This window comes from Dromiciops gliroides, chromosome 1 (assembly GCF_019393635.1).
Source record: "Dromiciops gliroides isolate mDroGli1 chromosome 1, mDroGli1.pri, whole genome shotgun sequence".
Classification (NCBI taxonomy): domain Eukaryota; kingdom Metazoa; phylum Chordata; class Mammalia; order Microbiotheria; family Microbiotheriidae; genus Dromiciops; species Dromiciops gliroides.
Window position 1 is genome coordinate 564,940,018 of NC_057861.1, and position 14,217 is coordinate 564,954,234.

At 37.7% G+C, this 14,217-nt stretch overlaps 1 protein-coding gene across 1 annotated transcript; it reads left to right on the forward strand.

Moving 5' to 3' along the window:
* Window positions 1-8,056: 8,056 nt before the first annotated feature.
* LOC122735192 (60S ribosomal protein L23-like) lies at window positions 8,057-8,547 on the forward strand. Its single transcript, XM_043976548.1, has one exon. It carries the CDS (start codon window positions 8,057-8,059, stop codon window positions 8,477-8,479), a length of 423 nt encoding a protein of 140 aa, XP_043832483.1. The 3' UTR covers window positions 8,480-8,547.
* Window positions 8,548-14,217: the final 5,670 nt, after the last annotated feature.

Here is a 14,217-nt window from a genome sequence, read left to right on the forward strand (position 1 = left end):
AGAATAATATAAGAATCTTTTGAATCAATTGGATCTAATCTGGTGTATTGCCTGGCAGTCTCACAAAGCCTATCGTAAAATCTGCTTGGTCTTTCATTAGCCTCCTGAAATGTGCTCATAAATTTCGTCCAGTTTTCGGGTTTTCTAGAGCATAATTCCATTCCCTTCAGAAGTGTTTCCCTAGCATCCTTTAATCTTTGGAAATCCCTGTCATTATTATAATTCCACTCTGGATCCTTTAGAGGCCATTCCTCATCGGCCTTACCCTTCGCAACAAGGGCATTTCCTGCCGAGATAATATCTGTCATCTCAGTTGGGGACAGTAAAGTTTCCATAAGGCAAGTAACATCAGCCCAAGTGGGTTGATATATATTAAATATAGTCCTTAACTGTGAAACTACACCATTTGGATGTTTCTCAAAACTAGGGAAGATTGTTTTCCATGAGCTCAAGTCAGTTGCTGTAAAGGGGTGATATTTTCTAACCTGAACTGATACTCCCTTTTTATTAAATTCTATATCTTCCTGCAAGGGAAGTAGTTTCAGCTGATTTGATTCTAAAGACTGGCCAATATCCGTTTCTGTAACTGGGTTACCTCCAGTAGAGGGAGCTATCTTAGCGTCTCCCTCGCCATGTGGTGAGGCTGGGTTACCTTCAGCAGAGGGAGCCATCTTAGTGTCTCCCTCGCCACGTGGTCTACCTTTAATCTCTTTCCACATTACAACCATGGTAATGCCCATAATGAGAGTTATAGTCATGTGAACTATCGTGAGTATGGTATTACAATTTATTTCAACTGCAGGCATAAAATTCCTACTAATATTAAACACATTTTCAGTGGAGACAGTTACACTCATACCATTATACCAAAAAGATTTTGCTGTGTGAGTGAGGAGGAGACCTATAACACAATGAAGGAATACTGAGTAAACTAGATGTCTAAGTTTGGACAGTATGGTACCCCAACATGCTCCAATGCAAAAAAATGAAAAAACCAAAGGGAAAATGACATATTCGATCATATTTTAAACTGGGCTGGCTTTTTCCTTTAAAACAAGGCTTTTAGAGGCTTAAAGTCTTTAAGGGAGATTAGACAAAGGGAAAGTCCGTGTGTGTGTGGGGGGGGGGTATTTGGAAAATCCACCGAATTAGCCGGCTTATGGCCAAACTAGGGAGGGTGGGAGGGTCCTTAAGGTCCCTTCGGGGTCGCCATCTGTTAAGGGCTAAAATTCTAGCTAGTCTCTCTAAAATATCTAATGAGTGGTCGCCAATAAATTATAAGCTTTAGCAAGAGTTAGACTTTTAAGCATTTATTAAGGAGAATAAGAATTTGGTAAAGAGAGAGAAAGGCCTAGATTCCTATCTATTAAAGGGAGAGCACATTTCTAGCTCCGCTCTCCACCAGAGTCCAAAGGAAAGAGAGAGTGAGCGCCAGTCTCTTCCTTCCTCCTCCCACTAGTCCGCGTCACTTCCTGATGCCAAAGAAAAGACTCCTGGTCTTGCCCTCAAAGACCTTCGCTTCATGGGTGGAACTCTTCTACAGTAAGTCTACAGTAAGTCTCCAGCAGGTGGTGTCATTCCAATCGTTACATTAGCAAGGAGATTACAGCAAGTGATCACCAGGATAATACACTATGACCAGGTGGGATTTATACCAAGAATGCAGGGCTGGATCAGCATTAGGAAAACTATTAACATAATCAACCACAGCAATAAGAAAACCAACCAAAATCATATGATTATCTCAATAGATGCAGAGAAAGCTTTTGACAAAATATAGCACCCATTCCTAATAAAAACACTAGAGAGTTTAGGAATAGGTGGAGGTTTCCTTAAAATAATAAACAGTATCTACCTAAAACCATCAGCAAGCATTATATGCAATGGAGATAAATTAGAGGCCTTCCCAATAAGATCAGGGGTGAAACAGGGATGTCCATTATCACCCCTATTATTTAATATTGTCCTAGAAATGTTAGCTTTAGCAATCAGAGAAGAGAAAGGAATTAAAGGAATTAGAATAGGCAAGGAGGAAACAAAACTATCACTCTTTGCAGATGATATGATGGTATACTTAAAGAATCCTAGAGAATCAACTCAAAAATTACTTGAAACAATTAACAACTTTAGCAAAGTAGCAGGATATAAAATAAATCCACATAAATCATCAGTGTTTCTATACATGACCAACGAAGTCCAGCAGCAAGAGATAGAAAGACAAATTCCATTTAAAGTATTGGTAGATAATATAAAATACTTGGAAGTCTACTTGCCAAGACAAACCCAGGAACTCTATGAACACAGCTACCAAACACTCTTCACACAAATCAAATCAGATCTAAATAATTGGAAAGATATCAATTGCTCATGGATAGGCAGAACTAATATAGTAAAAATGAAAATACTGCCTAAATTAATTTACTTATTCAGTGCCTTACCAATCAGACTACCTAAAAATTATTTTATAGAGCTAGATAAAATAATAACAAAATTCATCTGGAAAAACAAAAAATCAAGAATATCCAGGGAAATAACGGAAAAAAAAATTCACAGGAAGGTGGGTTAAAGTGGCAGTCATCAAAACTATCTGGTACTGGCTAAGAAATAGAGTGGAGAATCAATGGAATAGGGTAGGCACAGGAAAGATAGTAGTAAATGACACTAGTAATGTAATGTTTGATAAACCCAAAGACTCCAGGTACTGGGATTGGAACTCAGTATTCGACAAAAACTGCTGGGAAAACTGGAAGATAGTATGACAGAAATTAGACATAGATCAACATCTTACACCTTATATTAAAATAAGGTCAAAATGGATATATGATTTAGACATAAGAGGTGATACCATAGGTAAATTAGGAGAGAGAGGAATAGTCTACCTTTCAGATCTTTGGAAAGAAAAACAGTTTATGACCAAACAAGAGATAGAGAATATTATAAAATGCAAAATGAATGATTTTGATTACATTAAATTAAAAAAAAATTCTACAAACAGAAACAATGCATCCAAAATTAGAAGGGAGACAGAAAGCAGGGAAACAATTTTTGTGACCAGTACTTCTGATACAGGCCTCATTTCTAAAATATATAGGGAACTTTTAAATCAAATTTATAAGAATCCAAGTCATTCCCCAATTGAGAAATGGTCAAAGGATATGAACAGGCAGTTTTCTGATGAAGAAACCAAAGCTATCTATTCCCATATGAAAAAATGCTCTAAATCTCTAATGATTAGAGAGATTCAAATTAAAACAACTCTGAGGTACCACCTGACACCCATCAGATTGGCTACAATTACAAAAAAGGAAAGTAATACATGTTGGAGAAGCTGTGGGAAAATTGGAACACTAGTGCATTGTTGGTGGAGCTGTGAACTGATCCAACCATTCTGGAGAGCAATTTGAAATTATGCCCAAAGGGCTATATAGCTGTGCATACCCTTTGACCCAGAAATACCACTTTTGGGTCTTTTTCCCAAAGAGATCATGGAAGGGGGAAAGGGACCCATATGTACAAAAATATTTATAGCTGCTCTTTATGTGGTAACAAGGAATTTGAAGTTGAGGAGATGCCCATCAATTGGGGAATGGCTGGACAAGTTGTAGTATATGAATGTAATGGAATACTATTGTGCTGTAAGAAATGATGAGCAGGAGGGGTTCAGAGAAACCTGGAGGGTCTTGGGTGAGCTGTTGATCAGTGAGATGACCACAACCAGAAGAGCATTGTACACAGTATCATCAAAATTGAGTGTTGATCTACTGTGATGGACTATATTCTTCTCACCAATGCAATGGTACAGAAGAGTTCCAGGGAACTCATGATAGAAGAAGATCTCCAAATCCAGGAAAAAAAAAAAAGAACTGTCGAGTATAAATGCTGAATGAACCATACTATTTCTTTTGTCTTTGGTGCTGTGGTTTTTCTATTTTGAGGTTTTTTGTCATTGCTCCGATATTTCTCTTACAACATGACTAATGCAGAAATATGCTTAATGTTAGTATTTGGATAGATAGATAGATAGATAGATAGATAGATAGATAGATAGATAGATAGATAGATAGTTAACCTATATCAGATTACCTGCTGTATAGGGGAGGGGGGAAGGAGAGGAGGGAGGGAGAAAAATCTGAAATTGGAAAGCTTGTATAAGCAAAAGTTGAGAAATATGTTTACATGTAATGGGAAAAAATAAAATACTTTATTACAAACAACAAAAAAAAATCTTTGTCTCAGGGGCAGCTAGGTGGTACAGTGGATAAAGCATGAGCCCTGGATTCAGGAGGACCTGAGTTCATATCTTGCCTCAGACACTTGACACTTACTAACTGTGTGACCCTGTGCAAGTCACTTAATCCTCATTGCCCTGCAAAAAAAAAAAAAAAAAACACACACACACACAAAAAAACCCACAAACAAAAAATCTCTGTATATGATGATGATGATGATGATGATGGTGATGATGATGATGATGATGACAATGACGACATCTGTGTTCCTCTGCAACATGGATAATATGGTTTGCATTATTGCACCTGTATAATCTGTACCAAATTGCTTGCTTTCTAAAGGAGTGAGGAAAGGATGGAGGAAAAGAGGGAGAGAGTATTAGGGAAATTGGTCTATTATTTTATTTCTGTTATGTCTCTGCCTGGTTTAGGTATCAACAAGATATTTGTGTCATAAAAGGAATTTGCTAGAACTCCTTCTTCACATATTTTTTCAAATAATTTATTCAGTATTGGAATTAATTGTTTCTTAAATGCATGGTAGAATTCACTTGTAAACCCTTCTGGCTCTGGTGATTTTTTCTTATCAAGTTCATTGATAGCTAGTTCAATTTCTTTATCTAAAATGGGCTTATTTAAGGATTTTATTTCCTCTTCAGTTAATTTGGGCAACTTATATTTTTGTAAATATTCATCCATTTCATTCAGATTGTAAAATTTTTTGGCATACAATTGGGAAAAATATCTCCTAATTATTGCTTTAATTTCCACTTCATTTGGTGGTGAAATCACCTCTTTCATTTTTGATATTGCTAATTTGGTTTTCTTCTTTCTTTTTTATTTTAATCAAATTATACAAAGGTTTATCTATTTTATTGTTTTTTTCATAAAACCAAATCTTAGTTTTATTTATTAGTTAAATAGTTTTCATAGTTTAAATTTTATCATATGCTCCTTTGATTTTCAGAATTTCTAATTGGTGTTTAACTGGGAACTTTTAATTTATACTTTTTCTAGCTTTATTTTTAGTTGCACACCCAATGCATTGATCTCTTTCTCTATTTTATTCATGTAAGTATGTAGGAATATAACATTTCCTCTAAGAACTGCTTTGGCTACATGCCATAAGTTTTGGTATGTTGTCTCTGTGAGAAAATAATGGGGTGCTGGGGGACCCAGAGGCCTCCCCCACTAGAGGGCCTAACCCAGCAAGCCTTGCCTGAACTTTTAAGACTGGGCCAGAATCAGTCAAGTTGGACCTCGGAGTGTGAAAACAGATAATAGAGGTAAAAACCACACCTACCTGAAAGCCTTTCCCTCCAGAGGGTCTGTCCTCTGGACTCTGGACTCTTACCTCAGCACATACTGCTTTGGGCCACCCTTCAAGTCCAGGAAACTAATAGATTTTGAATGATGCTAGCTAATTATCTTGGAGCAGTGTGGAAGGGCCACCTCTCCTCTGGACCCAAAGTTTACACTCTCACACACTCTAAATTGTGCTCTTGGCCTGGGAATGCTGAAGGGAACAGACACACTTTTTTTCTCTCTCTCTCCCCTCTGAACATTTGGGGTGCTGCTCTCTCTTTACTAATAATTTATATGCTTTAATAAATACATAATGCCAAAAACTGGTGCCATAGCCTCTAATTTCTAAGTAACAATATATTAGAAACCCCAGCTAAATTCCCTAAAACTTGGGGAAAACAATAGGCAACCCCATAAATTTTCAAACAATACATCTCATTATGGTCATTCTCTTGGATGAAGTTATTGATTGTTTCTATGATTTGTTGTTTGACCCACTCATTCTTTAAAATGAGATTATTTAGTTTCCAATTAATTTTCAGTCTATCTTTCCATGGCTCTTTATTACATATAAGTTTTATAGCATCATGATCTGAAAAGGATGCATTTACTATTTCTGCCTTTCTACATTTGACTGTAAGGTTTTTGTGTCCTAATACATGGTCAAATTTTGTGTGTATACCATGTACTGCTGAGAAAAAAGATATATTCCTTTCTATCCTCATTCAATTGTCTCCAGAGATCTATCATATCTAACCTTTTCTAACGTTATATTCACCTCTTTAAATTCTTTCTTATGTATTTTATGGTTAGATTTTTCTAATTCTAAGAGGGGAAGGTTCAGGTCCCCCACCAGTAGAGTTTTGCTGTCTATTTCCTCTTCTAACTCACTTAACTTCTCTTCTAAGAATTTGGATGCTATACCACTTGGTGCATATATGTTTAGTATTGTATGATATGATTATGGATTTGAGTCAGATTAAACTCTGAGGATGGGGTTTGGAAGGTACCCAGCCCTGTCCCAGTATAGTTTGTTTAGAAGTTTATTGCTTGTCAAATTCTCACTGTCTCCTTTAAGTTTTATTGCCAATTAACAGTATTTTTACTTCTGCTCAGTCTCCCCACTTGTCAGCTACATATTAGTTTTGTCTGCAATCCATCATGTGTCAGAACCCCAGTCAGTGGGTCAGGGAGTTTGCCCACCAATTCAATACTCGGGACTCAAGAAGAAAGGATGGGGCTCAGCACAGGATGCAGCCATTGAGTTGAGACCAGATGTTAAGTGACATTGTTTTTTTTTTTTTTCTCAGAGCAGAATCCCCTTGGCCCTGGGGTCCCAACAATGGATTATTCTTTTCTTCCCAACATAACCAAAGATAAATTTTAACCCTGTCACCCTTATCTTTAGAGACAGGGGCCTGGAGAGGGGAGTCAGTGGGAACTGTGAGATCTGAAACATCTGACTGTCACTCCCCTGTTTCCTTTTCCTTTGGTTTGACCTTGTTCCCCCTCCCCTTTTCCCCCTTGTTCCTGGAACACGTATGCATGTCTCCATACATTGATCACGAGCTGAACACGCACCCTGGGTGAGACAGGATTGGATGTTAGATTGTGAGCTCATCCACCCTAGGTGTACGTGGGGACAGTCCTTTTCAAGATTACTATAAAAGCCTAGAGGATTGGGCATATCTTTGCAAGACTTCAATGTGTAATTCAGTTTTGCCCGTCCTCATGAGGATGTAATAAATCTGTCTCTGCTTGACTTGGTGGTCTCCTCGAGTTATTTGGGTAAACTGAGGCAGTTTGCTCCATACAGTATTGATATTATTTCATTATCTATTGTAACTGTTAGCAAGATGTAGTTTCCTTCCCAATGTCTTGTGAGATTTAAAATTGGATACTAGAGCATTAATCTCCCCTCTTTAACCTTTCCCTTAATTTATCTCCCAGACTAGTAAATGGAAGAAGCCTCTGAGTCTCTATTTAGAGCTTTTATTGTTTGGTAGTTACAAGGTGATGTTGATTAGAGGGACAGGAAAGTAGAAATACAAGACAAATAGTCTTAAGTCTAAACTTAGTCTATATTCCGTATAAAACTCACCAAAAGCCCAAGGCCACCTTTGGTGGGGGGAGAGCCGCGTCAAGCATGTGCTGGGCCGAGTCGAACTCCAGTCAGCGTCTGTCTGTGCCGCACAGCCAGCAAACCAGGAGAGCCGAAAAGACCTCCCACTTCCATTACCTCCTTGCCTTTTAAGCTCGCACCCCAGAAGTGAGTGCTTAGCAGCCCGGCTGGCGTGCATAGCCCATGCACTGCTGTCGGTCTCCTCCCTAAAAGGGTGGTCCTTCAAAAACTGGCGTACTTTTCACCACAGTCTTTTAATTAGATCTATTTTTTCCTTTTGTGAGAGTTGGAATAATGCCCCCTGCTGGAAGGAACATTGTGAGCTCTGGCCTGAGGACGAGCCATGTTGCTTTAGCATCAAGAATTGACCTTTGCTCTTTTATCCTTTCCGGGAGCCAAGATGTCTAAGCAAGGATGTGGTGGGTCTTCTGGAGCCAAGTTCCGAATTTCATTGGGTCTCCCAGTGGGAGCTGTTATCAATTGTGCTGATAATACAGGTGCCAAGAACCTGTACATCATCTCTGTGAAGGGAATTAAGGAAAGATTGAACAGGCTTCCTGCAGCTGGTGTGGGTGACATGGTAATGGCCACAGTCAAAAAGGGGAAACCAGAGCTCTGGAAGAAGGTTCATCCAGCAGTGGTAATAAGGCAACAGAAGTCATATCAGAGAAAAGATGGTGTGTTCCTATACTTCGAAGACAATGCAGGGGTTATAGTAAACAATAAAGGTGAGATGAAAGGTTCAGCCATCACAGGACCTGTTGCTAAGGAGTGTGCTGACTTGTGGCCTAGGATTGCATCTAATGCTGGAAGCATTGCTTGATTCTCCTGAAGCCCACTTGTAAAATCACCTCATGAAAATGCCAACTTATTTGCAAAAAAAAAAAAAAAGAATTGACCTTTTCTGGGATTTTGAAGGTCAGCCCAGCATCCAGAAGTTACTTCTGTAGAACCACCTATGGGGCTTGTCAATCAGGGCTGCCAACCAATTAGTCTTGGACTGTGTGTTTGGATGGCCCTGTTTCTGGTTTCACAGGAGGTTTTGGGAGGAAGCCCTGGAGGAGAGCGCTCTTGCGCCCTTGACCTCCTTTGGAGTAAAACAGAGATGCTGGCTCCCTTAGATAGACGGATGAAGGCATCTTGGCCCCTTTCTCTATGATCACTAGATTCTAATGCACCTTAATAAAATGCTTAAAAGTCTAAACTCTTGCTAAAGCTTCTAATTTGAGGCGACCACTCATTAGATTTTAGATATTCTAGCTAGAATTTAAGCCTCCTACAAATGGTGACCACAATAAGGAGATGCTGAACCCTGCAATCTTCTGATCTTCCAGTTGGTTAAGGATTTCCCCCAATTTCCCCTGTTCTGTCTCTTTAAGTTTTAAATTGGCCATTAAGTGTATACTTTAACTCTTAAGTACTTTTTTTCTAGCCTCTCTCCCTTTTATGGTACACAATGGACCAGGATCTGTTGGATAAAAAAATGCCTTCTAAGTTCTAAGTGCCCTCTCTTGGTTATTTACACAGGCAAAGATAGACCTGTTGCTTAAGCTCCGTCCTTATGAATTCGAATGTTCTATTTTTATTCTTACTGTTATAGTGAGGAAATGTTTGAATTACAAAATGGGGACTGAAAGTACATATATTCTTCAGGACTCCCCCCTTGAGAAAATAATTGCAGCATGGGATGCTTATGAGCTACCAATTCAGCCAGGCATGACAAAAGCAAGGCTTATCAAACTGTGTTTTATGTGGCATAAAAAATATTCTATCTTACTGGAAAACAAATGGTTAGAGAATCGATCTTTTGACTACTTAACACTGAAAAATTTGCAAATAATCCTGCACTTTGAGTTCCCCCAAAATTTAATTTATCAGGAACTGTGGAATAAAGCGAGCAAGGAGTGTATACAGGAGGAGAAGGAAGCTTTTCCAAATTCTAATTCTTCATTTGCATGCCTGGAGGCAATGCCCCAACTGCCTCTAGACTCTTTTTTATCACTCTAACAGTGGGGGAAGGGGAACCCAGTCCTGAGTTTGAAACCAAGTCTGATTCAAATTGCCCTAGTTCCTCCCCAGTTGAGCTGACATATTTGAGTGTAAGCACTGCAGCTGTGCAGCATGTGGGAAAGATGGTTCTGCCCCCTCCTCTTGGGGCTCCACCTCCTACTCCCCATAGCCATGCCCCCTTGATCCTCCTGCCAGAGAGTTCAAGAGATCTAATCCACCATCCTCTACCTGCCCTCCCATCTTCTACTCAGTTACCAGAGTAATCAGCCTCAACACCACCCCAGCCAAGCTGTAATTCTAACTTGACCTGCTGTAATTCTCCCAAACCAACCTTAGAAAACCCTTAAAAATTCCGGATATCAGGGGCAGCTAGATGGCGCAGTGGATAGAGCACCGGCCCTAGACTCAGGAGTACCTGAGTTCAAATCCGGCCTTAGACACTTAACACTTACTAGCTGTGTGACCCTGGGCAAGTCACTTTACCCCAACTGCCTCACTAAAAAAAAAAAAAATTCCAGATATGCTAATTTTGTTCATGATCATTTTGTTAACCTGCTTTTGTCTTTAATTAGTAACCTTGTAAAGCATTTGTATTATGAAAGGACTGACAGAAAATAAAGGGGTTAAAGACAAACAAGAGAAAATTAAGCTGAATAAAAATGTACAAGACAATCCTCATCATATTTCAAGAAACCACTTCTCTTGCCATGGAAGGGGATATATTTTACAGAAATGTAGAAGTAAACAGCAAAGTATTAATATGAGCACTGGGGATTGTAGATATCAGAATCAAAAATGTTCTAAATTCACTCAGAGAAATAATGTCACTTCAAAGGTTACATAAGGATTTCTATGCTATTACATCTACATTCTGAAATTAACAATATGGGTATATTTTCATAGAGATTTTAATGCTTTTAAGATTATGTTTTATACTTAGCTTTAAAAAAGGGAATATTTGCAAAAGCTTTTTACAGTCATGTGATCAAATTTATATTTTGTAATACTCTTATTAATATTAAGTTCATATTCATTTAATTTTCCCCAGTTTGAATTTCATTGTCTTTTATTCTTCCATTTGTATTTTGTTCTATTCATTTATCTCTATTTTCGAACTAAGGAAAGATGGTTTTGATTTCACCATACAATTTTAAGTATGGAAGTATTATTCTCCCATATTCGGAATTGTTTGTTGTTTTTTTTCCCAACTGATTATTTGATCAAATTCTATAAAGCATTTCCCTGGCAAACTGGTTGCCATGGGGGGCAGCTAGGTGGCACAGTGGATAAAGCACTGGCCCTGGATTCAGGAGCACCTGAGTTCAAATCTGACTTCAGACACTTGACACTTACTAGCTGTGTGACCCTGGGCAAGTCACTTAACCCTCATTGCCCCTAGCAAAAAACAAAACAAAACAAAACAAAACAAAACAAAACAAAGATACTAGATAATAAAAGATATCAGTATTATCAAATTTGTTGCCATGTCAAGTATAAATTAATTCTAGAAGTATTATTTTTTGATAAACATATTTTTTAAAAAGAGGGGAACATTTGCAAAAATGTTTTTTTTTATATACATGTAATCAAATTTATTATTGCCATAAAAAGGACATATTGTGTAAAATAATAATATGCTATTTGAGTATTTTAGATATTTTAAAAAATTTAATTTAAAAAGTCAGTTTAAATGTTTTAAGGGTTTCTTTTTATTTTAAGATTGTGTTTTAACTTGTATTAAAATATGTTCTGATTTTTTTCACAAAAGTAATTGTATACTTAGTAAAAAAAGTTATTATTTTGAATTATTGCAAAATTGTATATTATATTCCGAGCCAAGGTACATTCACATTTTTTGTGATCATTATTATCCTCAATTTTTAAATCCATATGAGACTTAGATAATGGGAACTTATCATTTAAGACATTAATTGCTTTCATTCTGAGTTATCAGATGCCAGTTGGTCAGAATGCCATCCAATCATAAGAGGAATACATTCAAGAGGAGACATTGAACTGTCACTTGAGGGGAGACATGCATGAAGTCAAGGTTCTGCACTGATTTGGGAAAGGCTGAGAAAATGACTATTGAAAAACATTGAGGTTGGATTTTCTTGGTTTAATTTTCCCCTACATGGCACCGGGTGGTTGGGCTATGCCATCTCATGCAACACCTGACTTAAATTCCTCCTCCTATAGGCCTGATGTCATGGACATCTCAATCATATATATTTGATTATGCCTGACTTAGTTATTTCTCTGTTCTTTTATGGTAACCCCCATAATTATCTCAGGTGTAATGATAAATACAGGGTTGGATTTGTCCTCGACATCTGCTACCAGTTATTTTAGATTCTTAATCTCTCATAATGGCATGAGGATTATAAGGCAGATGATGAAAAAGTTATGAAACAAAGATAAAAATTATTTTCTAAATTAATATAGCAATTCTCTTGCCAATTTTTCTTCCATGGGGGGATTGTAGTAATATTAATGTTTAGAGGAGTATAGTAATTTTGAGACTTAGAGAATGTTTCAATTTTTGTTTTTATTATATTTTTCATGTGTAACAACTAAGATTCTGAATTTCCTTAGACATGTTTTTGAGAACTCTCATTGTTTGATTTGATTATTAGCAAAACTATTTAAAATTGTGTTAAGCTCATTTTGTAGGAAATTTTCCTGGCTGATTACCAGCATCCACACATCAACACCTGAAAATATTTCTATTCCATAACTACACCCAGAGGATATCCCAAGAATCATCTGAGAAAAGACTTCCAAAGACTTAAATGGATATTTTCCTATTTTATTTTTCCATGTTGTATATACTGTTTATAATGTCCACTTGCTAATAGGGGAGTGCGCCCTTTAGCCTTTGTCAATGCATCACTCAATTTCTTTTTGTCTCTTTTCACTCCCTTTACCTAGTTAGTCATAAGTATCTATAATGTTATTGCTTCATGTAAGGAAACCATGTTTCTTCACATAAAGCACAGGGGGGACTGTAAGAATTAGAATAATGCCACCGGCTGGGAGGAACATTGTGAGCTCTGGCCTGAGGACAAGCCATGTGGCTTTAGCGTCAAAAATTGACCTTTTCTGGGATTTTGGAAAGGTCAGCCCAGAGTCCAAAAGTTACTTCTGTAGAACCACTTGTGGGGCTTGTCAATCAGGGCTGCCAACCAATTAGCCTCGAGCTGTGTATGGATGGCCTTGTTTCTGGTTTCACGGGAGGTTTTGGGAGGAAGCCTGGAAGGAGAATGCTCTTGTACCCTTGACCTCGTTTGGAGTGGAGCACAGATGCTGGCTCCCTTAGATAGATGGGTGAAGGCATCTTGGCCTCTTTCTCTCTGATCACTAGATTCTAATGCACCTTAATAAAATGCTTAAAAGTCTAAACTCTTGCAAAAGTTTCTAATTTGGGGTGACCACTCATTAGACTTTAGACATTCTATCTAGAATTGTATCCCCTTACACTTTGCTTTGTCTGGGATGAGCATTGCTACCCCTACTTTTCTGGCTTCAGCTGAAGCATAATATATTCTGCTCCAATCTTTTACCTTTACTCTGTGTGTATTTCTCTGCTTCAAATGTGTTTCTTTTAAACAACCTATTATAGGATTCTTGGTTTTAATCCACTCTGTTATTTGCTTCCGTTTTATGCCAGAGTTCTTCCCATTCCCATTCACAATTATGATTACTCCTATTTTCCCACTTTATTCGTAATTCTTTTCTTCTTTTACCCTATTCCTTCTTACCAGAATTTTGCTTCTGACCCCTGCCTCCCCAAATCTGCCCTCCTTTTTATCTGCCCTGCTCCCTTTCCTTTACCTCTTCCTCCCCTTCTTCTGCCCAACATTCTGTCAGTGCCCCCTTTTTGTCCCCTTACCCTTCTACTTCCCTAAAAGGTAAACTAGGTAAACTAGAAGATTTTATCCAAATGAGTGTTTGTTATTCCCTCTTTGAACTAAATCTTATGAAAGTTTGAAACAATACTCACCCCTCTTTTATTTCCATCTATTATAATAGGTTTTTGTGCCTCTTCATATGATGTATTTAACCCCTTTCCACCTCCCCTTTCCTCTTCTCCCCCTTTAGTCCTTTTTTCACCCCTTAATTTTCTTTATATCATCAAATCAAGGACAATTTATGCCTATGCACTCTATGTATACTCATTTTATCTGCCAAAATAGAGATACAGTTCTCAGGAATTATAAATATTATCTTCCCCAGTAGGGATATAAACAGTCTGACCTTATTGAATAACTTGGTTTTTTCCTATTTACCTTTTGATACCACTTTTGAGGCTTGTATTTGAAGATCAAATTTTCTTTTCCATTTTAGTCCTTTCATCAGGAAACCTTGAAATTCCCCTATTTCATTGAATGTCCATCTTTTCCTCTGAAAGCAAATGCTAAGTTTTGCTGGATGGTTGATTCTTGGTTGCAATCTAAGCTCCTTTGCCTTCCAGAATATCATATTCTAAGCTTTCCAATCCTTTAATGTTGAAGCTTTCAGGTCGTGTGCAATTCTGACTGCAGCTCCATG